The sequence below is a fragment of the Notechis scutatus genome, chromosome 6, assembly GCF_049901735.1.
Source record: "Notechis scutatus isolate UNSWTSFEM ecotype Mainland chromosome 6, rNotScu1.2, whole genome shotgun sequence".
In the NCBI taxonomy this organism is placed as follows: Eukaryota; Metazoa; Chordata; class Lepidosauria; order Squamata; family Elapidae; genus Notechis; species Notechis scutatus.
Window position 1 is genome coordinate 35,363,967 of NC_142014.1, and position 26,959 is coordinate 35,390,925.

Below are 26,959 nucleotides of genomic sequence, written 5' to 3' on the forward strand. Positions count from 1 at the left end.
TAGAAATCTATATAGACCTTTAGGATAAATGTAAAAGCAGTAAGAACCTTTGACAATCTATATTTAACACTAGCTTCCAGGCTGTCTGCACTTCGAAGTAATATGTCTCTGCCATGTTTTATAGCAGTTCCCAGTGTTTGTTCCTAATCAACTAGACTCAAGTATCAAAAAGCTGAATAGTGGAACAGTTATTAGTTATGAATAGTAGCACGCCGATTAATACATTGATTTTCAACACTCACTTTATTATAGACAAATTTAATCACTGAAATTGTGTGCAGCAATATACAGGGTCCTTAAAATGGCACTTTCTATTAAAAATACTGAACGTACGTATGTACAGTTCCCGTATTTCACAGACACATTAATGACATGATAAAGAAACCTGTGCGATTGTTGAAATGGCATCAATAAGCCTTGCAAACTGCTATTTTTGACATTAATCAATATAGAAACGTTGCCATAAAAACACCTGGAAACCTGACATTGCATAAAGTTCATGCAGTGATTCTTAGCATATCAAAAAAAAAAAACCCTCCAAGTGCATTTTGTCATTTAAAGCATTTGCTTTGGAGTGATTGATTTTAAAAGAGGAGCAACTGTTTTTAACATGGAAAAACATTACTTAGCCCTTCTAGTTGAATTAATAAAATTAATTTGTATTTGTTCCTGCAAAATGTTTGCATAAACAGCAAAATCTGATTTAGCAGTCACATCACATCAATTCAGGATATTTATGAAACATGGCAATAGTTCCATGTTATCAATCAATTGTTAATACCAGCTTGCCAGACCAAAAAAAAAATCCCCGAAGATTTTGTCATGTATTTCGCAAGCACATTTTCCTTTTATCTATGAATGTTATATTTATATACAACTAATACTCTATAATGCCCATTTTAGTATCCAACAGTAGCATAATAATTTTACAATAAGGCGTGGGTAGACAACTGCCAAAACAATGCACTGTATGTGATAAGTTTATAATTTTTGTTTTTTGTTAAAATTATTAAATCAAGGGCATAGGAAGATAAAGGTTGAGTAGTTATTAGAGGGAAATAATGTGTTTCTTATTCAACTCAGGTTTGCAAATCCAAATATATATATATTTTGTACTGATTCTTTGGAAAAAACTTAAAATCTTCCAAAATCTGATTTTCATAGTGAAGTTGCAACTATGTTAATTTTCATCATATCTAAATTAGTTAAAAACATTTTGAGGTGCAAATTGATTAGTGTTGTAAGGTAAAACCATTTAATAGGAAAACAAAACTATAAATATTTCACAGTAAGTTAATTCTATGCCTAACTCCCGATGTCTCCTTACACTAATAATTTAGAAGTGGTTTATGAGCGCATTAACTAAATGTGAAAAATTCACAGGTGAATAATAGTTGTACATAAGAAAAACAAGACTAATGTAAGGAACAGTTCATTACTGAATTTCTATGTTCTAGGTTTTGCACTGCTTTTACATGATTAGTATTATAATATGAAGGGAAGACTTAATACTACAACTATGTTTTGACCCAGGCATAAAAATAATCTTAAATATTTTGCTAGACATAAACTTGAAGTGCCTCAACTGTATGTTAGGTATCAATCACATGAGAAATTTAATCACTTTCTTGAGAATATTGAAAGCTGCTGGAACTTTGAAAGCATTAAATGTAAACAAATCTGATTTTTGGGTCCAGATCTGGTCATAGTTGACACTCCTACATAATAACCTGAGGATGAGTTGTGTATGAGTGATGTGTGCCTTCGTTTTCAGTTATTAGACCTTAAGAATGGCATAAGATTGGATCAAATAAATCTTGGGTCAGTTTTCCATAGATCCTTAACAATCTCTAAACTGATGAAACTAAAGATAAATTTCAAAAGCCTGAACATGTTCAGCTGCATGTTCAAATCACAAGATTCACCCAAAAATAAGTATGGAGAGAAATGGCACTTAAAGGAGCTGTACTCCTGATCAAGTGTTCAATAGTCTATTTCAGAGTAACTTCTTATCTTGCTATTTACTTACTCCCTTCAGACAGAAACTCATAAAAGCTGATTTCATAAATTATAAAATGAAGCAATCTTATTTCAAATTATCTATTCACTATAAGAGTCATATCCTTTTTAATAGATTGTCATAAAGATTAAGTTTTCTTTTGAGAAACAGCTAGCCTTTGATTCTGCTTTGTCCAGGACAGATTCCATGTGATTTGCAAGAAATCCATTCAGAAAGCTCCTATTTCTTATGCAATGACCAGCTTTTGTGAAGGCATTTTCTTAAAAACTACCTAGTGCAAAAATACATTGCATTACGTATAGAATTCAAATGTGCTTAGCCATGTAATAGCCATCCCGCTTCGATTTAGATGCAAATGCATCAGTGAAAAAAACTGCACCGATGTAATGCAATTCATTTTAGTTATTGCATCTAAGGATACCTGTTCTTCTAACTACTGGCCCAAGTTCCAGTTTAAATATTGAGTGGCATGTCTTATAATTTTATTGTAGGACTTTCACATTTCAGTGTACATGCCAAGGAGAAAACACAGTTGGGGGAGGGAGGATTCTCATTTAATGGTTTGATTCTGACTTAAAATATTGAGCTGATTCTGTAAGTAACAACACACATATAATATCAGACACATAGATTCTAGTCAGTGATCCAGGTGAACCCTGAAAAACAGGAAAGAAAACAAATGTCAACTAACCTGTTTAATTTAATTCATCAGACTCAGAATGGAAGCTGTACTGAGATGCACACTGTATCTTTTGAAAAGCTGTTAGGTAGTGGTTGTACATAGGACAGCAGTCCTAGCCTCTGTTATATTACAAGACCAAACAAGGAAATTCAGATTTACATCCCAAATTAATATTTAACTTCAAATGAAACATTTGTGTGGCAATCAGATTTGAGTAGACAGGGTAGATCATGCCTCTAACACATGGCCAGAGATTGTTTAATCAGCAAGATCAGCTGATCTAATATCTCAAAGACGCCAGAAAGGATTAAATAGTTTTCTGCAGTTGTTTCAAAGAAATTAAGTTGTCAACAAACAAGATGGCAAGTTTAGCTACAGGGAAGGTGCAAGTCTGCGAGTCTGAAGTTCTTGGTTGCCAAACATCAGATGTGGGTTGAATTTATACCTAAAGGAAAAAAAAGAGACAAAAACAAGAAATGTAAGAAAAGGTCTTGCACGTTAAAAAATATCAGTAGAGAAATGTACATTACCAAATCTCTTGAGTTCTAAATAGTGTAGTCATTACAAATACTGGGATTAGAAACTGGAAGACCAGAAATTCTAGTCTTGCCTTAGGCATGAAGTCAGCGGGGTGACCTTGGGCCAGACACTCTTAGCCATCAGGAGGAGGCAATGGCAAACTATGTCTGAAAACATTTTCAAAAAAACTGCAGTTACTAGGCCAGGCAATCACCAAGAGTCAAGAGAAACTGAAAGGGAGGGAAACAGGTATTATAGAGAAGTAGAGTATCATCCCCATTCAAAAAAAATCAAATCCCCTAAAATTAACAGAAAACGCTACAAGTAGCAGGATTTGGTCCATTAAATCAAGGTTTCATTGTAATGCTAAAAATAACCAGATGCCCCATTTACAGGGCTTTTGATCTGTAAATGTTTATAGCTCTGTGCACATGCAGCACGAGAGACAAAGTGTGTTTATTCAATCAAATGTATAGAGCCACTCAAGCCAGCGCCTAATTTTTTGCCAGTACTTCTGGGTTTCCTTGCACGACCACCACAAATGGAAGAAGGTGCCACTCATTTCATATATATCTAGACAGCTTACGATACACACAGCCATTACCAAATCTCCACTAGGAGAGCAAGAGAAAATAAAAATGCCAAAATCCAAAGCAAATCAGGCCCAATAATAAAAAGGCATGAAAACCCCTTATCACCCTAAGTTTGCTTGGATCAAGAGCCAAGTCTTTAAGGCTTGATTAAGGGCAGCAGGGCCAGAACAATAGGAAGCTTTGCAGGGGGTATCATAGAGGGTATATGCCACAATAGAAAAGACATGCTTCCTGCAACCATCAGATGACATTGTATCAGAAACAGACCCCACAACTTGTCACTCTGTTGGGACATTCAAGACGGGAACCATGAGAGAAAGGCAGTCCCTCAAACAACCAGGTTATAGTCCATAATGGGTTTCATAGGTCACAGCCAACACCATGAATCTCACTTGGAAGAACATTTAGCAGAGGTGTCTATCAAGGCACACCCATAATTGCTTGTACAGCAGGGGTGGGCAAACTACGGTCCCGCGGGCCACATCCGGCCCGTTGGTCTGTCCAATCTGGCCCGCCCCTGAAAAAAATCGCTGGCCGTGGCATATTGCCCTGCGCCGTGGCCCCAAAGCTGCAAAACAGTGCGGAGCGCTCTTGGGGTAGGAAAGAAAGAAGAACTTTGCAAAGGCCTCGGCTGGGAGTTCGAAATCACCTTCGAGTGCGACCTCTCGAAGGTGAGTCCCGCCATCCCTCCTTTTTTTTCCCGGGCTTCCAGGCTTAAACTTGCAAAGGCAAAGTTTGCAGGCGGAAGCGTCTTCCGGCCGAGGAGCGGAAAAGGGTTCCGCCGGCGGGCGGGCAGGCGGCTGCTTGGAGCCACCTAAAGCTAGGGCCGCTGCTGGTGGAGACTTGCCCTGCCTTGGTGCCCCGTTTCGGCTCGGCGGTCCTGCTCAGGCGGCACTTTAAAAGCCTGCTCCCAGCACCCGAGCAACTTCCAAGCAACTTGCGGCTTCCTTTTTCCTCGCGGGCGCTGCGCCTGGCCCTGAGCTGCGCGGCGGAGGGGAAACCCGAGCACCGCCGGTCGCCTCCTCCAAGCAGCTCGCCCGCCCACTGGGCGGAACCCTTCCCGCTCCTCGTGGGAAGATGCTCCCGCCTGAAACTTTGCCTGTGCAAAAGTTTAAGCCTGGAAGCCCCGGAAACCCCGAGCAACTTCCCAGCAACTTTCGGCTTCCTTTTAACTTGCGGGCGCTCGCGCCTGGCTAAGCCGCGCGGCGGAGGGAAGCCCGGCGGGCGGGCGGGCTGCTTGAGGAGGCGACCGGCGGTGCTCCGGCAGCAGCAACAGGCAGTTCGCCCGGGCTCCACTCAGGTGTCCGGCTGGGGCTGTCAGAAGTTGCTACTGCCGGCGCAGCTCGCAGCCAGTCCCGCGCGCTTTGGGAAGGAGAAGGCAAAACCAGGAGCCGCTGAGCCTGAGCCTCCGGTGCCGCTGCTGCCGTTGCAAAGCACCGCCGCGACTCTTTGCCTTTCCCTTCCCGAGGCAACACGGGACTGGAGCGCATGAGCCGTGCCGGCAGTAGCAACTCCTGACTCAGGGGACTCCGAGGGGGGGAAGGAGGAGAAAGGGGGAAGGGTGGGGGCGATTCCCCAAAAATCTTGTGCTGACCCGGCCCGTCTGTCAAATTTTAAAAGTCAATGTGGCCCCCAAGCCAAAAAGTTTGCCCACCCCTGTTGTACAGCCACATTTTAAATCAATTACAGCTTCTGAGTGCTTTTCAAGTAATATTCACAGAGAATGTAATAGGTCAAGTGTTTGATCATTTAAGACATGACTGACTGAGGACCGAGTCTTAGTCTGGAAAAGATTGCAATAGGTGTACCTGATGAATTTGGCAAAGACAGCAGAGAATCCAGGAAAACCTCCAAAATGCACAGCAGTTTTATTTATGGAATTTAAGATGTCAAATCCCTCATACCAGAAAAACCAACAGCCCAAGAAAAACCAACAGCCTTATCGGGGTTGAATTTCAACCTGTTCCTCCCCCACTTTCATAGCCTCCATGCACTGTAACATGACCTTGATAAGGAGTACTTGGTTGGCCTGGGGTTGAGATGTACAACAGAGCATCAGCAGCATATTGATGATACTAAGCATAATAATTGAAGGAATATATTTACCCTGGATCAAAAACTCCTGGTGTGCGACACGTTGCTCCAGCACAGGACTGTAGCATCATTAGCCGATAATTCATTTTTTCTAAAATTTCTTGATCTATTGTTTTTGCAATATTAGTAATCTGGTGTGGGTCTGCAGTCAGGTTGTAAACTTCAACAAACACCTTCATGAAAGCAAAAGCAATGCTATTAGAAATACGTACTTAATTCATCGGACAAATCATTGTGACTGAAGTTTCTTCCAAGTTCTAACATCTTTAGTGAAGTTGTTCACTCAGTTCAACCATTTTTTTTTTCCATGGATGAATGGAAAACCTAGCCTTGGATCTGATTAGCAGTTAATGATTATCTAAATGTTAATTTATTCATTCAAAGGTATTAGAGACACAGAAGACCCAAAAAAGTTGGGTTCAAAGTGCTTTTCCCAATTTTTAAAACATGCACAGCCCTAGTAAATAAATATGTTAGACTTAAAAGATACAAAAATAATACACAACAGTTTCTATCCAAATGATGAATTCATGTAAGACTGAAACCATGTTGTGGATACAGTAAGGGTGGCTGACACAGCTGTTCTATGCCAAAAGGATGAATTCAGGTAAGACTGAAAGCACATGTTGTGGACTACAGCTTTACAAGGGTTTCTGCTGATCATACATCTGTTCTCATACCTATAAGGCAGCAAGTCCAGGCAATCTGAAAATGGAAAGGAGACAGCAAGGAGCCTAGTAATGGCTCAACTGTTATGTACTAAAGTTGGTTGCTGCTATGAAACTAAAACTGAAACTCCTTCCCTCTGCTTGTATGTTGCATTTGGAACAGATTTCTTTTCAGGTAGGGAGGGGGAGTAGAACTCCTTAGCATCAGAGCATGTTAATAATAATATATGAAATACTAATGCTCTGATGGTCATTTCAAAAAATCCTTTCTTAGTGAACACCTAGAAGCCAAGAGGAACATACATGCCAAATTTCAAGTTTGTAGGCTTTATGATTCTGGAGATTTTGTGATGATGTGTGAGTGGTATTTCGCTTTTATATATATAGATTGCCATAAATATACTGCCTCCGTTGTTGATGACATCCAAAATAAGATTATAATGGAAGCTGCCTATATAGATTGTACATGCTAATCTCAGTCTTCCCTCAGCTATAAAGAAACTAGCTGTTAAGTCAGAACAGTCCTCTACTAAAAGTGTTTGCTGCTAATCAGTGGTGGGTTTCCAATTGTTTTCCTACCGGTTCTATGTGCGGTTCTATCGGCGTGCGCCCAAAAGAGTCTAAAATCAATGTAGCACAGACATGTTTTTCTGAAAGCTAGCTGAGGCATGCCAAAACTGAGGCATAGGTTCACCATGTGTATAGTCCGTTACCTACGCTATTTAAAATATATGACAACACAATCAAATATTGCAGCAATATAATGTATTACTAACATTTAAATCTGTGAAAAATATTAGAATGATACATGGCTGCAAGTAAATTTTTGAAAGAGGGAAGTGGAAATAAAGTGTAATAGGAATATAAATAGGGAATTATTTGCTAGAAGAGAATTAGAATGACAATTCTCTTTGCTCAAAAATGTCTTTCTGGTATATCTTTAGGTTCAGCTTGTGAAAGCAAATCATTGCATTTTATAAACTTTTTGAGATAAAATGTTGACATTATTTTTGAACCACAGAGAACAAACTTTTTCAATGGATGCTAATGGTTACTGTACACCTATCTTTTAAAGAAATAGAGCTTAAAAACTTCTGGAAAATATAGTATCTTTTTAAAAATGGCTCCTGCTACTTTACAATATTAAAATCAATAGCAATTATAAATCCAAAGAAGCCTTAGGAATCTTTGTAGCTGCTTTACTATAGGAAGCTCCAAAATGCATCTGATATGTAAATGCATAAGAGATCTTACAGAAACATCCTGATTTTTTTCTGCATGTATTTTACCAGTTTTAAAAGGCTTAATTCAAATCACTGTTAATTATAGAAGTATTATATTTTCATAAGGACTACCATTAACATAGAATTACAAAAACAAAGACAAAATTACCTCACGGTCATCAAATTCACAGTACTGCAGATTCCATTTATCCGATAGCGTCCTTACACATGCATAAGTATTGTTATATGCATCTTCACAAACACAGTCTGGAAAACAGTGCTATAAAAATAGCTAAGTGTTAGAATAATTTTAGTACCATTCAAATGGTTTAGAACACTGAAATGGTATATGCCTTTGATTATGTCCCAGAGACCTCCAAAAATGACATCCAAATTTAATTTTACTATTCCGTGTTTTCAGCCAACATTTGACTACTAAGTATTTCCATATACAGCCATCTCCCTCTAAATTTAGAGTATACAGGATTCTAAAGGGAATGAAACATTTTCAACATTACGTACAGTAACACCAGGTCCAAGACCAGGACAAGTAGGATCACTGCTGTTATGTCCTTCTCCTTGGTATTCAACCAAAACATCTGATCTCCAGGTCTTGTTTATTTCTCCTTTCTACAACAAAGAAAGGATTAACAAAAGTGGAAATTATTGCTTTTTACAGGCTCAGAGGCTGTCTAAATGTCTGTAATCAATCTATTTATAATCAATAAAACAATCTTAGAAATAAACTCAATAAATATGAGGACCCTCTCAATAATTTCATGATGAACAATTGTTGTCTTTTTCTAATACCATTAAAACCATAACTAGTGAAAAATGCATTTATTTTCAGATAATCTCACATCGCTTAACTGTGCACAGGAAGAGGACATTTTGTCCATCTTGACCAGGATTCCCAAACTCACAGTGCTCATCTTAATTTTCCAAGAGCCACAGTGGCACAGTAATTAAGAGTGCAGGACTGCAGACTACTTCTGCTGACTGCCAACTGCCAGCAGTTTGGCATATCGAATCTCACCAGCTCAAGGTTGACTCAGCCTTCCATCCTTCTGTAGTGGGTAGAATGAGGACTCAAATTGTTGGGGGCAATATGCTGACTCTGTAAACCACTTATAGAAGGCTGTAAAGCACAGTCAAGCGGTATATAAGTCTAAAAGCTATTGCAATTGCTGTTTCATAGAAAGCTGTTTTGCACTACCTCAAACCTGTTCAGTTTAAACAGAAATTATCCTTTCTGCATCTGAAGCATACTGCTTCAAACCAAGCTGTAAAGCAATTCATTCCTATAGTATTGTGATGACCCGGGGCGTGGCACAAAGGCAACACAGTCAAATAAGCAAGAAGAGTCCCTTTATTAGCTCCAACTTTGCCCCCAATATCCAGGCTACCTTCGGTTGGAGAAAGACTCTCCCAGGAACAGTCTTTAAGTGGAGGAAATTCAGTCCGAAAACAAAGTACATACAAATTGTAACTAAAAATTCAAACAAACCACGCTACAGTAATTAACTTGACAGGGCAGGAGAAGGATAGAGAAGGCTGTAAAGCACAGGATCCTGGATAAATATTTAAACTGAACAGCGGGGACAGAGAATTAATGGATTCAGAAAATTTCTGTCCCCAGCAACCTAAAACTAATCAGGATACCAGTGCATGCAAAATAGATGTTTGTGCAGGTAAGATTATCAGCCTTGATGCCAACCAAAACCAAGCATTTAATAGTGAGTGCCATACCACATGCACTAATCAAACAGGTGGCAAGAAAGTAGGGGCAGGCAGGCACAACACAGGTTATGTAGACAGTAAACACAGTGTCAGACATAAAGATTCAAGTGCCTATATACAAATGCACAAAGTCTGGGGAACAAACAGGGTGAACTCGAACTACGAATACATGAAGGTAAATATGATATAGTTGGAATAACAGAAACTTGGTGGGATAAAACCCATGACTGGAACATACTGGTCGAAGGATACAAACTATTCAAAAAAAAACAGACCCCATAAAAGAGGAGGTAGAGTTGCACTGTATTTAAAGGACCACTATATTGCTACAGAGAACTTGGGAAAGATTCCATGGATGAAAATCCTAAAGGGGAAAACAACTCAAGAATCTTGGGAAACTCTAAAAGGTATGATCATAGAAGCCCAGACCAGCACAATACCACTGAGAAAGAAAAACACGAAATCCAAGAAGAAATCAGCATGGCTACACAAAGATCTCTCTGGCAAACTGGAAGAAAAAAAGGACAAGTACAAAAAATGGAAAGAAGGACATACAACTAAGGCAGTATATCAGCAGATAGCAAGAATCTGCAAAGACAAAGTCAGGAAAGCAAAGGTTCAGAATGAACAAAGACTTGTAACAAAAGTCAAGGATAATAAAAAAAGTTTCTTCCAACATATAAATAACAAGAAAAAAATCAAGGAAACAGTCGGTCCACTAAAGAGAGAAGATGGCAAGGAAGTAACAGGCAACAGAGAGAAAGCAGAACTGCTCAACTCATTCTTTGCATTGGTCTTCACGCAAAAAGAAACTATAGCTCAACCCACCAAAAACATAACTGTAAAAGACAGACCAGAAATATAAAAGTTAAAATAAGCAAAAAAATAGTAAGAGAACACCTGTCTGATCTTGATGAAAACAAATCACCGGGGCCTGATGGATTACATCCCAGAGTTTTAAAGGAGCTGGCAGAGGTCATCTCAGAACCACTGCACCATATCTTTCAAAAATCCTGGAGCTACCATAGGACTGGAAAAGAACTGATGTGGTTCCCATCTTCAAAAAAGGAAAAAAAAAACAGACCCAGGAAACTATAGACCAATCAGCCAAACATCAATACCCAGGAAGATACTGGAAAAGATAATAAAAAAACAGATCTGCCAACATCTAGAAACAAGTGAGCATAGGTTTGTTAAAAACAGATCATGCCAAACCAATCTTATTTTATTCTTCAACACAGTGACTAAATTAGTAGACCAGCAAAATACTGTGGACATAATATATTTAGATTTCAGCAAGGCATTTGACAAAGTAGACCACAACCTACTTCTTAGTAAGCTAGAAAAAAGTGGAATAGATAGCACCACCACTAGATGGACTTATGGCTGGCTGGCAAACCGTACTCAACGAGTAGTCCTTAATGGGCCTAAGTCTACATGGAGGGAAGTAAGCAGTGGGGTGCCACAAGGTTCCGTCTTAGGCCCAGTACTCTTCAATATCTTCATTCACGACTTAGATGAAGGAATAGAAGGGGAACTTACCAAATTTGCAGATGATAACTAAGCTGGCAGGAATAGCTAACACCCAAGAAGATAGGTTCAAGATCCAGATGGATCTTGACAGACTAGAACACTAGGCCATATTTAACAAAATGAAATTCAATGTAGAGAAAAGTAAAGTCCTACACTTAGGCAAGAAAAACCAAAAGTACACATATAGACTGAAACCAGGCTCAATAGCAGTAACTGTGAGAGGGATATTGGAGTCTTAGTGGACAACCAGGTAAATACGAGCCAGCAGTGTGCAGCAGCCACCAAAAAAAGCTAATGCAATCCTAAATTGCATTAACAGAAGGATACAGTCAAGATCAAGGGAAGTACTAATACCATTCTATAAAGCCTTAGTAATACCACACCTAGAGTACTGCATCCAGTTTTGGTCACCACGTTATAAAAAATATGTTGAGACTCTAGAAAAAGTACAGAGAAGAGCAACCAGGATGATTAGGAGACTGGACACTAAGGCATATGAAGAACAGTTACAGGAACTGGGCTTGGCTAGTCTAGTAAAGAGAAGGACCAGGGGAGACATGATAGCAGTCTTCCAATATTTGAGGGGCTGCCACAGGGAGGAGGGGGTCAAGCTATTTTCTAAAGCACCCTTAGGCCAGACAAGGAATAATGGATGGAAACTGAACAAGGAGAGATTTAACCTGGAAATAAGGAGAAACTTTCTGACAGTGAGAACAATCAACCAATGGAACAGCTTGCCCTTGGAAGTTGTGGGAGCACCATCACTTTCAAGAAGAGATTGGACTCTCATTTGTCAGAAATGGTGTTGGGTCTCCCGCTTGGGCAAGGGGTTGGGCTAGATGTCCCTTCCAACTCTGATTATCTGTTAAATCTGAATTGCAGACTTGAAAGCACAGCAAAGCACACACAGTTGGGAAGATGCCAGGAACCCAGATAAGCCTCAAGGAAATCAGATAATTCATGATTTGCTCCCAACAACTTGCTGTGCACAGCTTCCCTTTTTAAACACTGTGTTCCCAGCTGCAGCTAATGAAGGGAATGGGGACCTTTCCTCCCCCATAAGCCATGCAACTCATATTGCTCCCTTCTCCGTTCCTGCCTGTGTGCCCTAGGATGAGAGAGGGTGGGCCTGAGTCCTCCAAACCCCCTCCCTTGCTCTACCTCTCCCCTGCTCTTCCCAGCGAGCCTTTACCCTTTCCCAGTTTCTTCCACAGCCAACGGAGCCATACTCCCACTCCCTGTCAGCTGCTCGGCCTCCCCCTCCGAATCAGATTCCGACAGGGGCATGACAAGTATTGACAGAAAAATGTGTGTGAAAATATGAGATTGATTGTTATAATCTAGTGACAGTTACACTATGGAACCCTAAGAACAATTTCCAAAATAAATATCTAATTTGTGCACTTACCAACAATGGTAATAATGACATTCCATCCATCTGAGTTTTATTCAGATCATAGCCTGCAATATCTAATATAGTAGGACCTAAATCAATGTTCGCCACAAGCATCTAGAAGGCAGGAATAATATTACAGATTTTCCGACTGAAACAATTAAATGTTAGAGATTTACAGAATGTCATAAAACTGGAGCTAGAAATAGCCAAAATTGCAGAAGTAACAAAACTGAAGCATAATTTCCTGCTTTGCTATTTACATATATAATCCCCAGCTAAAATTCTTGTCTCAGTGGATACTCTCACTTTAACTTAAACCTGATAACTGGTCACCTGGGATTAAAAAGACAACTTTTTTTGTTTTTAAGAATAGAGAATGGCGGCTCCCAGTATATTCTCCTGGGATCACTAGCAACTCTGGAGGTTATTGCAGATGATAAAAATTTGTGAGATTTGTGGTTTCTCTAAATTTTAGTTATCTCTTGAGAATCTCCATTTAGAAAATGTTGCTGTGGTACCACAAATATTGCATGATTTCTGGATCAGGGTTATGCCCTACCATTGTTTGATAGCATAGAGGTGCACACATGAAGAAGACGACTTAAAGCCATTCATTCAGAATATGAACATTCCATTTTATAATAAACAGAATAGTTACGTAGTAATTCAACTATTAGCCTAACCTCTTCCCATTCTTAATCATAAAACTACATATAAGGATTTAGAAGGGAGATTCATTCCATTGTATACAAAATATATAAGCAAGAGAGAGAAAGGAGGCAGGGAAATCAGTTCCATATGATATATATCAGTATGTACATTTCTTATCCAATCCTAACCTCAATAAAATGATTAATTATATTAATGGGAGAGTGGTGTTCAACATTTTTTTTTATAATTTTAGAGGGTTGCAGCCCTTATTTGCTCGTGCCATTCACCTCCTATAGCAATAATACAATGTTTAAGCTTGGCTTGCAAATAGAAAACTTATCTAGTCATATGAGTAACAAATGCTTCCAAAGACTAGATAAGAGGCTTTGTAACAACTTTTAAAAAAATACCTCAGGTATTAAAATAAATGTACGATAAATTCTGCTTTTTACCAAGCAGATTCAGAAACAAATATTATTCGATTGCTTTACCTATATATGTACATACAGTTTTACTACATTCCCCTTCTTACACAGCCTATTTCTATTCAAAACATCTTGCATTCTTATTATACTCAACATATAATTCATACCATAAATGTTATGGTATCATACAGAGTTGTTCTCAAGGGAAAACATACCTTGCTTGTCTTGTTGGGTTTTATTCCTGGGCCTCGAACAAGCAATGGAACTTTAATATCAAATTCATACAGCTGCCGTTTGTCAATAGGCAAAGAAAACTGGCCTATAAATATAAAGAGCAGAAATTCTATCACTCACAATTTTCAAGAAATTCTGAAGCAAAATATTTCATTCTTCAGAGGTTGGTTGGCAAACTACTATTCTACTTTATCTGATCTTCATGAAATATTTTTGATTAGCTGCTCATCTGTTGGCTTGAAATTTAGAGTTTCTACATGATAATTTCTGAGGAGCATATATTATCATCCAAGTTGAAATAAATGATGTCCAATGAGTCTGTATTATTTCTCTCCCAGAAATATCACATTTTTAAAAAAAGTTTTCCAAATTTATACCTTGAACTCCTTAATTAATTCTAGGAATATTTTATAAATATATATATATATTACCCGTATGAAATCCATTGTCTGATGTGTAAAAAATATATGTATTATCCAGCTCTCTCTGAAACTGCAGTTTCTTCACAAGTTTTTCTATTAGATCATCCACTGACAGAAGTGTCTGCCATCTACATAGAGATAGGATTGTTCAGGTTAAAACACAAAAACTTTTAACAGCATTTTACATCTCACAAAAGACATTGATTTCACATATTCTACAAAGCCATGATATTTAGGTCAAGTACTCTCATCTTAGCTGGGCAAAGATTGCTTTGGATTTTTTTTTAAATTACTCGATTTGCTCAATTGTAAGAACACTCATGTGAAACAATAATTTTTGCCTACTGCTAAAGAGCAATATACTAGCATGCGCTGCTACATTTCACTATTTAGTTCTTCCATCAATAGAAGTAAGCAAATCATTTTAATTATTTTGTAAAGTTAGGGTGGATGAGCTATGGTAGTGCAGTGGTTAGAGTGCAGTACTGCAGGATACTTCTGCTGACTGCTGATTGCTGACAGTTTGATTCTCACCGGCTCAAGGTTGATTTAGCCTTCCATCCTTCCGAGGTTGGTAAAATGAAGACCCAGATTGTTGGGGACAATATGCTGACTCTAAACTGCTTAGAGAGGGCTGCTAAGCACTGTAAAGCGGTATACAACTGGTCCTCAACTTACTACAGTTCATTTAGTGACTGTTTGAAGTTGCAAAAGCACTGAATAAAGTGACTTATGACAATTTTTCACACTTATGGCCCATTGCAGCATCGCCATGGTCACCTGATTTACATTCAGATGCTTGACAACTGACTCACATTTATGATGTGTCCTGGGGTCATGTGATCCCTTTTTGCAACTTTCTGACAAAGTCAATGGGGAAGTCAGATTCACTTAACAACCATGTTACTAATTTAACAACTGTAGTGATTCACTTAATGAATGTTGAAAGAAAAGTTGTAAAATGGGGTGAAACTCACTTAACAAATTTCTCACTTAGCAAGATAAATGTTGGGCTCAGTTGTGGTCCTAAGTCAAGGACTACCTGTAAAAGTCTTAAGTGCTATTGCTATGACAGATTGCTTTTCTAAAGTACTATTAGCTTTATACTTTCTAAAGCCAATTTCTGTATCAAAGTAACAAATTGAAACATGCATTTTCATGTAAGCTTTTGATTTTGCAAAAACAAATTCCTATAAAAATTGTTTCCTACCTTTTTCTAAAAGCATCATCTAGAAATTGTATTGATGAATTAGTCATTGGAGTCTTTGCTTGTCTGATAAGCCAATGTTTGTCCTGAAAAAGCATTGTTAAAAAAGTGAGAAAAAATGTATTTAATGTTTAATCAACATTATATAACTCTAGTTGAAAATAACATGCAAAGTTTATAAGTCTACTCAGAAATAAATGGCACAGAATTCAGGGTGACTTGCTCTCAGTAATTAGGTATAGAAGAGGTATCCTTAGCTAGCTAACCTATTTATTTAATGCAATCATTAATTTCAAGCATCTTTTCCAAAATAAAAATTTGGCTGCCACATTTTGGCATTTGATCAATTTCAATGGTGACTATTGCTTAAATAACCCCATACTTAAAAAGACAAAGGAAATTTGAGCATCAGAATTTTCCATAAATATACAGTGTATTTTGCTACTTGCTACTTGTACTGTTTCTTCTACAAAGAAACCTAAACTCAAACATTACGATTTCTAAATGTTTTTATTAGTTTTCATTAATAAAATAGTATTGTCTGAGGGCAAGGTCTTACTAGACAAGACGAAAAACACCAAATATTGCTAAAGCACAAGGCCTTGAATAGAGGAATATGAAAAAAGAAAACACTAGCCAATATAAAATTAAGATATATATCATTATGCTTATATTATGAAACATCATATGCCCCTCATTTGAAATTGAAAACTAGAATCAGAAAGCACCAATCTAATCTGGTGTTGAGATTTTGACAAAATAAAATGTGGGTCTCTGTTTGCTAACTATAGACAACCCATTTTATTGCAAAGTGGGCATAGATCAGCATGTTCGAAAGAAAGACCTATCCGACCACAACCAAGCAATAAATATAATTTCAAGACAATTTGCATCAGCTTGTTAATAAATGCCTTAACCTTATTTCATAATCTTCAAACTAGATATGTAAAATTCTAATTAAATAATTGCATTTACTTACAATGCAATCTTATATAAACTGAAAAATGACCTCAGTTTTAATTATCTATATTCTCAAATAAACAGACAAAAGACGTCAGCAATAGTCAGATTTTTAAAACAAACAATTTAAAAGCATCTACCTTTACAGTTTTGCCTTAGAAATGAAAAAGCTGAATCATGCTTTGGATACAGATTTAACAAACCTGTGTCAGAATGCTAGGTAACAGGATGTAGGCAAACCTGTTAAAAATAAATTAGTCAAAAGAACAAAGTACTGTATACAGTCATATGCATCAGGTGGCAAAAAAAATGGGAGACAAAAACATGTAATATTCTAGGGGGAGAATATCCAGTGTAAACAAAACCTAAGAATTTTAAAAAACAAATTTGCTGCTACATATATTTACATAAGATTCTGAGGTCATGAAATTAAAGCAGGGATTCATTAAGAATATCTAGCAAATACTAACAAGAGTATCTGTAGAAAATCTAGAATCCATACCTTTCCATGGATATTGAAGTTATTATTTCTTGGAGCACTGACATTCTCAAAACTCTTCTTATACTGCGGAGCGGCTATCCAAGGTGAATGTGGTGCTGGTGTTGCTATCATCATGAAAAATGGCTCAAAGCTGGATTTGTATTCCAGAAAATCCAATGACACATTAGCCTGAAAGCAGATGCTTATTAATTTACTCATCATATTGATTCAGAACCAGGTGTCTCTAAGAGAATACCTCAAATTCACAAACCATTACATTTATTTTAAATGTCTTGTGTTTAGCATTCAAACTAAGTAACAAAGAAAAAATGCAAGGCAAAAGGGATAAACTGATTTTCAGATGCAGAAATTCAAGGATTAAATTTATAAAGAGGAGAAACAATCCCTACGCATCTTGGATATAAAACTGCAATGAAGTATGATGGTTATGATGAGGATAACCTGGGCAAGGTTCAGGAATGCCTTGATATAAAAAAAATACTACAGAAAACTAGGAACTACAAAGAGATGTGCAGCAAATTCGTATCCTAAATAATTTCATAAGTACAATGAGACATGCATTTAAGAGTTCAGAATTTACTCTCAGGATTTCATTCTTTTCATCATACGGTGAACAATTTGAGCAATATGCTACTTCCAGACAGACAGCCATATTAGGACTGTATACCAAAAGAATATCCTGTGGCATTTTAACATAGATAACTATATTATGGCTAACATTAGAAGGACTGCAGTCTAATCAACTACACTGAAGTTTGCGCGTAACAAATTTATCATTTTATGGACATTCTGTGTAAACTAGTTAGTAGAAGAAATAAATCGGCTAAAACTAGTTGAAAAATTCTTACCAGTACATCTGTCAGATAATCCATGCTGTAGTTCATACCATGCCTACGTGCTTTTCCATTTACTGAAAGTCTGTAGTTATAATATTTGGAGTTTTTTTCCTAGCATACGAAAATAAAAATATAATGCTTATGCCCAGGAAAGAGACAATAGAACAAAACCAATATCCTTTAGAATTTTGGCTTATTGAGCCAAATTCTGATATATGCCTTCCAATTGGCTGTCATATTTATGTATGAATTATGACCCTAGGGTTGTTTCTCCTAATCATCTAAAATCTTACCTATCTAAAATAAATCCTATGTAATGATCCTGGCTTTGAGCAAATCAAATTAAGGCTACCATTTCAGAGATAACACTAAAAGAACTTGCAGGAAAAAGTTTTCTGGTTTAACAATTAAATACTACCAATCAGGAAGCATCTACTATTATACTTAATCTGAACAAATCAGAATTCTTATAATCTTGCCTGAATTTGTCACACAGGAGTATTGACATAATCTCTTTAGGTTACAAAGAAACAACTTAAAATCATAGCAGATATCAATCTTAAATAGTTTCCCCAAAAATATGACCTACCCCCAAAACAAGTCCTAGTCCAATTTTCATGCCTGTGTCTAAACCCTGCCCCCCAAATAAGCCCTTATAAAGCCTCACCCAATGTCTGTTTGACTAAGGTGGGTGCAGGTGTAAAAAACAAGCTTGGGGGGGTGGAAGCTGCCCCATGCACCCGGCACCTGCTTACCTAAGGACCACTGCAGTCAGGCGCCCTATGCCTCAACACCTGTCATGCCACTGTCTGATTTCTGCAGCCGCTTGTGTCTGGATGCCCCATGGCGCATCGCACCGGTGTCGCCACTTGCAACGGCACAATGCACCATGTAGCTTCCTGCCACAAGCGGCGGCACCGGTGTGAGGAGCCACCTGGCATTCTGCAGTCGCAGAAGTCGGGCTCTAGCGTGACAGGTGTCAGGGTGTAGGAGGCATGGCTGCAGTGGTCCTAAGGTAAGTGGGTAAGACATCCCACCAAAATAAGACCTTATTTTGCTTATTTTGAGGCTGAAAAGAAAACAAGACTGGGTCTTATTTTCTGGGAAACACGGGGTATTCATTATATACAAATTTATGTATAACACAATTGTGCAATAAACACGTAGGTATTATCCCATTCTTAATACACATCTTTTTGAGGCATAGATTAAGGTATGCCAGAGAAAATAACATCCTGTTTAAAACTACATATAAGTACATATAAAAGACATTAAACTATTGATTTAATGAAAAAACAATGAAGAATACTGGATGTTTCATTAATAAACTGGAGCACATTGAACTTTGCAAGACCATAAGAAAACCTATCCAAGAAAAAACATATCAGTTTAATGTGAAGCTTGTGAATAAAAGCAATTGAAGAAAACAAAGGGATTAATAAGAGCAAAATGCAAGCTTATAAATACAAGAATGAATGTGTTTAAATTAAATATAAAGATGGCTTTGTGTGTAGATCAAGACAGGAAATGTTAGAAATAATTGGAAAATTCTATCCAGAGCTATACAAAGATCACTCAAAAGTAACAATATCCCCAAAAGAGGAAATGCCAGATATCCTAATAGAGGAGGTATTAAGTGTCATAAAATCAATGAAAAATGGCAAAGCTTCAGGAAATTACCTTGTTACACTTGAAAAGCTGACAGTTGGTGGTCAGAATTTATACAACATACTAGCAAAATTATACTCGAGATGCCTCAGAAAGGAAAAAATACCTGATGCATAGAAAAATGCTGAAATGATTCTTATACACAAGGGGCCCAAGATGATTTAAAAAACTATTGTCCAATAAGCCTCTTTCAGTCATCTACAAGGTTTTCACCAAGATAACAACAAAAAGAATATTGAGAATATTAATTGATGCACAGCGAAGGAGCAGGCAGGCTTCAGAAGTGGCTACAGCATAATGGATCCTGTCCAGGTTGTTAAGCAATTCATTGAAAGGAATGAGTACACTATTCCTCTGTGCATGGCTTTAATAGACTATGAAATTCCAAGCAAACAATAATTAATGCATTGCTTCATCAAGGCGTAGACACTGCTTACATAAACTTACTACAACCAATATATGAAAAAACAGTGGCAACAATTTGCTTTAATGATCTTGGAAATCAACATATGACAAGGCGATACAATATCACTTATCCTTTTCTCAGCCTGCCTCGAAGAAGTATTTTACAAATTAGCTGGGAAAAAGATGGAATAAAAATCAATGGCACCTATTTAAATCACTTTAAGATTTGCAGGTGATGTTCTCTTTTCACAAGATTCAAAGAGCTACAAAGACACCCATACAAGAGCTGTACAAGGAAGGAGAATCATTTGGCTTACAAATAAACCTGAATGAGCCAGGTTATGTTTACTAAATTCACCAAAGAAAGAAAGAAAAATATCTGGAGAAGAAGTAGACATAGTAGATATAGTAAACTACTACATATACCTTGGCCAACAGATCTCAATGAAAGTGATACAATAAAGGAAATTCAATGGCGTGTTAAATGTGGTTGGCATGCATTGGGCAAGCTAAGCATACTTTTCAAGAGCGACCTCCCCCTAAGCCTGAAGAGAAAAGTTTTCAATCAGTGTGTGCTATCTGCTCTAACATATGCTGGTGAAACATGGACACTATTTTTACTGTCACAATCGATACAAAAGCTACGAGTAGTGCAAAGAGCCATGGAAAGATACATGCTCAGCATTACAAGACAAGACAGAAAGACCTGCACATGGATTAGAAAACAAACAAAGTATACAATATCATCAATGGGCTGGTCACAATAGCAAGAACAACTGATGGAAGGTAGACCACGGCAGAGTGGATCCCACTTGATAAAAAGCGTCCACAAAAGAGAACTAAAACAAGATGGATCGACTACATCAGCAAGTATTGCAGGCCCAATTGGCAAAAGAAAGTTCAGAACTGTATTGGTTGGAAACATATGGAAGAGGCCTTCATCCTGCAGTGGATAGATGATGAGGATGATGAGGATGAAAAGACATACATATGTCCTTCTTTTATACTTACCAAAGCATACCAAAAACTCCATCCAGGAGGAACATGGGCAAGTCCTCCTGCATCCTCTGCTCCATACTGAAAATAAAAATCTAATATTAAAGGAGGTTATTTCCTCATTTTCTCAGCTAAAATCTTAAGAGTATCCACAACAGGCCCTAGAAGAGGTTTAAAGAGTGTACCAAAGCTATCTGTCTACGAAATAAAAAGCTTTGAGGTAAAATAAATGACATGTTTTCTTCATGTAGATTTTTTTTTCAATTGGAAGAGGCAATCCAAGTTGCAAATATTGAGAGTTTGCATATAATTGCCTAATCCCTTATAGGCATATATGGTTCTATAACCAACAAATGACTTAATCAAGAGCTTCATTATTAAAAATAACATTTACTTGGGGAGAGGTGGCTTCTGATGTCCCAACCTTCCATTATTTCAGTTATAAACAGGCTCTTAAGAACAAGTAGCTGATTATTCTCCATTGAATGCCACAAAACGTACCACAAACTCTCTCACAATATTTAGATAACATGTACTTATGATAATTAAAATAAGGCAATTCAACTAATTCCCATGGTATTTAAGTACTGCATAAATTATTGATCTTACATTAATACATACTCTTATTATAGATTAATTTTCAGGAGCATGACTTTCTCCTATATATAACATTTAGATTTAGATTAATCCAAAGAGCTTCTATTTTCCTTGTGCAATCAGTGATTTTATACATGCAAAAATCTTTTAAAATTGATGTTTCAAACAATATATATCATATACCTCATTCAAATATTTTCCAGCAAAAAATGTTTGATAGCCACACTCAGACCTGAGTAGAGCTGGAAAGGTATATGGCTCCTGAATCTTCTGCCAGGATTTGCTGCTGCAATTTCCTTCCAAAGTATTATTTACAACATGATGATTATGTGGATATTTTCCTGTCAAGATGCTGGCTCTACTAGGACAGCACAGTGCACTGGGTACATACTACATGAAAAAAATGATTATAGAATTAGATAGTACAACACTAATTTCCTACATTCCTACATTTCAGTCTAACTTTTACAAGAAAATTAACATAAACAGATTGGTAATTGTAGTAATTTAGTAGATTTAGTAATTTCCATCAAGTTTAAAAAACTATTCTACATACAATATCCAAATATATTTTAAAATATTTGATGACATAATATCCACTCACCAAAATAAATACCTCTCATTAATATATATTAGTGGAAAGGGCAGAAGTTCCAACAATACTGTGTCCTAGTAGTCAATTAGCTTGCTTGTCAATACACTTATGATTTTTTTTCATTTGAAAAGGATATTATAGAGCCATAGAAACTCTAAAAAATATAATCATAGTGATCACAGTGATACAGAATTGCCATCTCTGATATTTTGCTGAAATAAAATGTTGGAAAAATCTTATTTTCTAGCTAGGCAACACCAGAAAACTATTTATTACTTTTTGCTTGATATTAGTTTTTGCTTGATATTATAACCTAGTAATTATTTTAATTTTATATTTATAGAATAGAATGAGTGACAATTGCAGTTTCCTCATTACTGAAATGAACAAGATCTTTATTGCAAAAATATTTTTACAACACACAAAATAATAATCAAATGTGTCACATTTTAAAAGAATATTTTAGCATTTTTTCCAGTTTACTGCCAAATGTTAACTGACTTCTGGAATACCGTCTGAGGGAACAGTAATAAGAAAGATCCTGGACTGCGCAAAGATGAACAGGCTGACCCTTGAGTTAAAAGATAAAAATGAAACTGAATACTATCTAGTCTGGGACACCTGGTATATCTGGCTGGACAATAAGATGTAAAAGGAATATAGCAATTGATATATGAATATGAATGATAACGATGCTGTAACGTTGGAAATATAAATGTTTTTAAATTGTTGAAAAATGTCTAATAAAAACTATTTAAAAAATAGAACACAGCACTTCAATTAATACTTCAATTAAACCAAAGCACCATTTAAATTGCAAACTCTTCAAAAAATACTGAAATATCCTGAAGTGCTCTAATTAATCTCCAAACATATATATACTTTGAGCATTGGAATAATGTTTTCCCACATGGCTTAAACAACCTCATTTACAATGCTCTTTGGGTTTGTATAATAATACTTGTACTCCAAATCCCCTCAAAATCTCTCCCAGTAATTTGAGATGATAACCAACAGGAAGGATACATCCAGTATTGATGGAGAACATAAGCCAAATAAGAAACCCTCCTAAACTGCCTCTCACCATCCCCTCATTATCTTTGTGACTAAATTTCTAGAAAGAACAATTTCCACCATGCATGCCAAAATTCCAACCAACATAAAAAGGGAAATCAAATTCCTATCAGTTTTTGATAACAGCTTAAGTGCCACCCAGATGATTATACTGTAAGCATGCAGAATGTCCTTAATTAAGGAAAAATTACCAAGTAAACTTTAATGTTGATAGAAATCATTGAATCTAATTAAGACAATGCCCAAACCTAACAAATAGCTCAGAGTTCTCTGGTGTTGCCTAGCTAGAAAATTAAGATTTTTCCCAAAATTTTACTTCAGCAAATTATATTCTGAAGTATTCTGCATCACAGTGATTTCATTAAATTTTCTAGAGGTTCTAAGGCTCTATAATATCCTCTTCAAATGAAATAAATCATAACTGTATTTACAAGCAAGCTACCTGACTACCAGGACACAAAATTGTTGCCCAGCTCTTTCCTTGACTTTAATTATTCATGCCTTGAGTCAGATGCCTTCTACAGTCTTTCCTTATAACAATCAATTTTGCAAAACCCACCACAAACTATGTACTTACTGCATTTGAGAAAGTTAGGCCCATTTCTGCAATAAGAGCATTGGTCTTTTTCAAAGGTGTCTGAAATAAAGGAAATATATAAAGAACTGTACTTTGTAAACAAGGAAATTTCATGACAATCTTAAGATTTACTAAAAAGTAAATACTACATTAACTAGAATTTTTCCCAACTGCACATTTTGAGGAGATGCGTACACAGTATTGCAGCTAATCCAGAATTTTGATGTTGCATCAAATCTTCAACAATTACTTTATAATTGCAGACTAAGAAGCCAATATTGTTTTAGTACTGAAATCTCAAAATTAGAAACAAATTATTCCATAATTTCAGTATTATATTAAATTCTTTCATGGAAAATCATCTGATTTCTGCTCAGAGATGTTTCTTTCTTAGGAATAAGCATAGAGATGTAAAGTAGATGCTATTAACATGTTACAATAGTAGAATTATATATTACATAGAAAATATCTTTAATTTAAATATTGTTTTGATGCTTCAGTCAGTAATGAGAATAGTATGTAGTAAACAAACTTTTTAGAAAATATATTTTAGAAAAATGCCATTCACAGCCAATTCTGATGGGTAATTCAATAAATATTCTGAATTTGTCTTTCCAGTTTCCATGGAATCTATTTTAAAGTATTCAAAGATTGCTTCAGGACTCTGCTAGTATTTTAAATAGGATAACCCTGAACCTGAAGCACAAACCAGATATTGTTCACACCCCAAAGAATGTAATAACAAACCTTGAGGCAGAAAACCCCACAAGCATTTCTGCTACCCATAAATTAAGTAATTTCCTTCCTTTTATATCACAGAATCAGCTGCTGCAAATTCTAGAGCAGTCCCTGCTAAACACCAACAGATGCAACTGTTTCCCAAGCCTTTCCACACTTCTAGTTGTATCAACACTTACTTTGATTGGTTCCACTACAGGTGCATACAGGATTGTATGCATTTCACCTATACACCACCATAGCTGCAACTGTTTTTAAAGTATAGTAAGAGTCCCTTTTTAATCCCTTTTTAAACCCTGGAATGGAGAAACAACCTCACACCAAGTCTAATGGATGTGTGTTTGTTGCTTCCTTGATTACCGGTCGACTTCAATCCTCAATTTCCCCGGGCCCACCTAACACACGTTAACTTCTATTCAAGAAGTTTGATTTGTCAATCGCTTAAAAGATAATAGGTATAGGTATAAACATAGTTATGAATACGTGAAATGGATACATATAAGAAAAATAAAGAAATACTTCAGTTCCCGTTTCCCTTCCTCTTATTCTTGCACGTTTGCTCAGAACTAGTCCCATAATGCCCTCTCTCCACTGCAAGCTGCAGAAATGCAAAGGAGTAGCACAGACGTATGACCAGGACACCCTATCCTGGGTTCTATGGGCACCGAAGTGGTTCCAGAGTGGTTTCTTCCCCCCCTCAAAGATCACAGGGCTTTTTCTGCGCATTCTTCACTACCACATTGGACACTCTTCGATTCCGAACCACCCGCATTCACTTCTTCTGCTACCCGAGGGTCCATCTCCCCATCCCATCCCCACGACGCGCAGAACAAGGCTACCATTCCCCCCAGGTAGACATCCTGGTCGTCTGTCAGAATCAGCACCACATTGGGTTTCCGCTCTCCGCCGAGACCGGCTGCCCCTGCTTTAGCAGTAGAAACGAGGACCAGCAGGAACACCAAAGGCCGAGCCAGAACCGGGCAGGCTCGAGCCATCCTTGCATCCGAGCCAGGCGCGAACGGAAGGGAAAGACGAGACCAGTTAAAGCACCAGACCGCGTAAGAGTAGTCGCGAGACAAGGAGGCGTAGCACGCTTCCTTATTTCTCCTCTCCTCTCCTCTCCTATAGGCTGACGGACGGAGCCAAATTAGGTTCACGTGACTTGGAGACCTCCGGCAGCTTCCGCGAAGGCCGTAAATGCGCTCCGGGTCCTCCCACTCGCTCTGCGTTGCTGCCGCGTTCCGGTTGTGATTGGCTCCGATCGCTTCAGCCGTCGGATTTCTTCGAGGGAAGGTGTCTGAGGGGGCGGCGTCAGGATTTCATTGGTATTAAGACGCCGAGTCCTATCACCTGTTTAGGGGCTGGGTGTTTGTCTCAGCTTTGAAGCATATCAATCATAAACAATGGTGTATTACTGTATAATCCTTTACCAAATCATGGAACAAAACGTTTTGTTTAAAAAAAAAAACAACCACAAGGAAACATAATTACAAACAGTCCTGTCAAATTAGCTACCTCGTAGATAATTTGTATCCAACAACTTTAGTGGTGGGCATTGCAACAGTTCATATCTATCTGATAACAACGGTTACAATTTTCACATTTAGCTATAGATGTATGCTTTTAACTTATGATAATGGCCAAAATATGCATAAATTCATTAATTAAAATCTCAGACTATTTTTTCTGTTGCAACAAGCCAACATTGTTGGTTTGTGAATTCTTTATGAATTGTTTTTAACTTATTTAAATGCTGTTCATTCTGTGCACAAAATGTCATACTGTATGTTAAATCTTTCTGCCTCTCAGATTGAAAATAAAACACAAGTAACTGAAATTTGACCTTAAGACAGTCTTTTAGCACAAAGAAAGTTAAAAAGGGGAGGTGGTTTTCCAGTGGCCTGGACATACGATTGCCATGAATTATTTGGGGAAGCATTAAAATTCAAATCATGATTTATGCTTCTGAATTTTATGGAGAGGAAAAAAATATTGTAGTTTGCCCAAATAGACATCTTTAATAGCCTTCTATAAATATTTTATCACTTTTGTTCCTAGGAAGAGAAGCAGATTTTGACATCAGGTTCAAATAGGAGAATATCCAAATGGCTGTCAGGTTCTGTTTTCCCTAGAACTGGAAAAAGTGTGTAGAAAAGTACTTAAGAAAAACATTTTTAAAATGCTATGTAAAGATTATTTATTTTAGTTTAATAATAGCAGTTCCGTGCTAAATTATCCTGAATATTGCCAAACAGCAAATTTTTCATTATTTAACTAGTATATTTCTTATAGAACTAGAAGTACCCATCCAGAATGGAAAATTTTGTATGCAAGTAGTTGCAGTTCTATAAATTACAAATAAGTTCTATAGCTCTTAGGCATTCTTTATTTCATCAGCTTAATGCAACCATGAAAAGAATCAGTCATAAATATAGGTTTCCTGGTCTGTTATTCTTCCAATCAAGATGTATGCTTGGAGTAATAACTCTTAGGCTGTATTTGCATGATAGTTACTTCTGGTTCAGAGGTGGTATTCAGCAGGTTCTAACTAGTTCTGGAGAACCGGTAGCAGAAACTTTGAGTAGTTCTGAGAACTGGCAAATA

The 26,959-nt window shown here is 37.1% G+C and overlaps 1 protein-coding gene across 1 annotated transcript; it reads right to left on the reverse strand.

The window, feature by feature from the left end:
• Positions 1 to 2,552: 2,552 nt before the first annotated feature.
• Positions 2,553 to 25,427, reverse strand: GNS (glucosamine (N-acetyl)-6-sulfatase). The gene is made up of 14 exons (XM_026667784.2): positions 25,195 to 25,427; positions 23,618 to 23,677; positions 21,555 to 21,761; positions 20,790 to 20,855; positions 17,718 to 17,816; positions 16,870 to 17,037; positions 15,411 to 15,493; positions 14,210 to 14,328; positions 13,760 to 13,863; positions 12,481 to 12,582; positions 8,322 to 8,429; positions 7,969 to 8,079; positions 5,921 to 6,081; positions 2,553 to 3,147 (listed from the first exon to the last, which is right to left on the reverse strand). Exons 1-14 carry the CDS (start codon positions 25,348 to 25,350, stop codon positions 3,075 to 3,077), a joined length of 1,617 nt encoding a protein of 538 aa, XP_026523569.1. The 5' UTR covers positions 25,351 to 25,427; the 3' UTR covers positions 2,553 to 3,074.
• Positions 25,428 to 26,959: the final 1,532 nt, after the last annotated feature.

Bases quoted from the DNA above. Each gene is read 5' to 3' on its own strand.
- GNS (XM_026667784.2), bottom strand. From the start codon at position 25,350: ATGGCTCGAGCCTGCCCGGTTCTGGCTCGGCCTTTGGTGTTCCTGCTG. The intron at 23,678-25,194 runs GTAGCCTTGTTC...CCTTTATTTCAG, and splicing joins ATGTCTACCTGGGGGGAATG to ACACCTTTGAAAAAGACCAA. The intron at 14,329-15,410 runs GTAGGAAACAAT...ATCTCTATGTAG, and splicing joins GATGATGCTTTTAGAAAAAG to ATGGCAGACACTTCTGTCAG.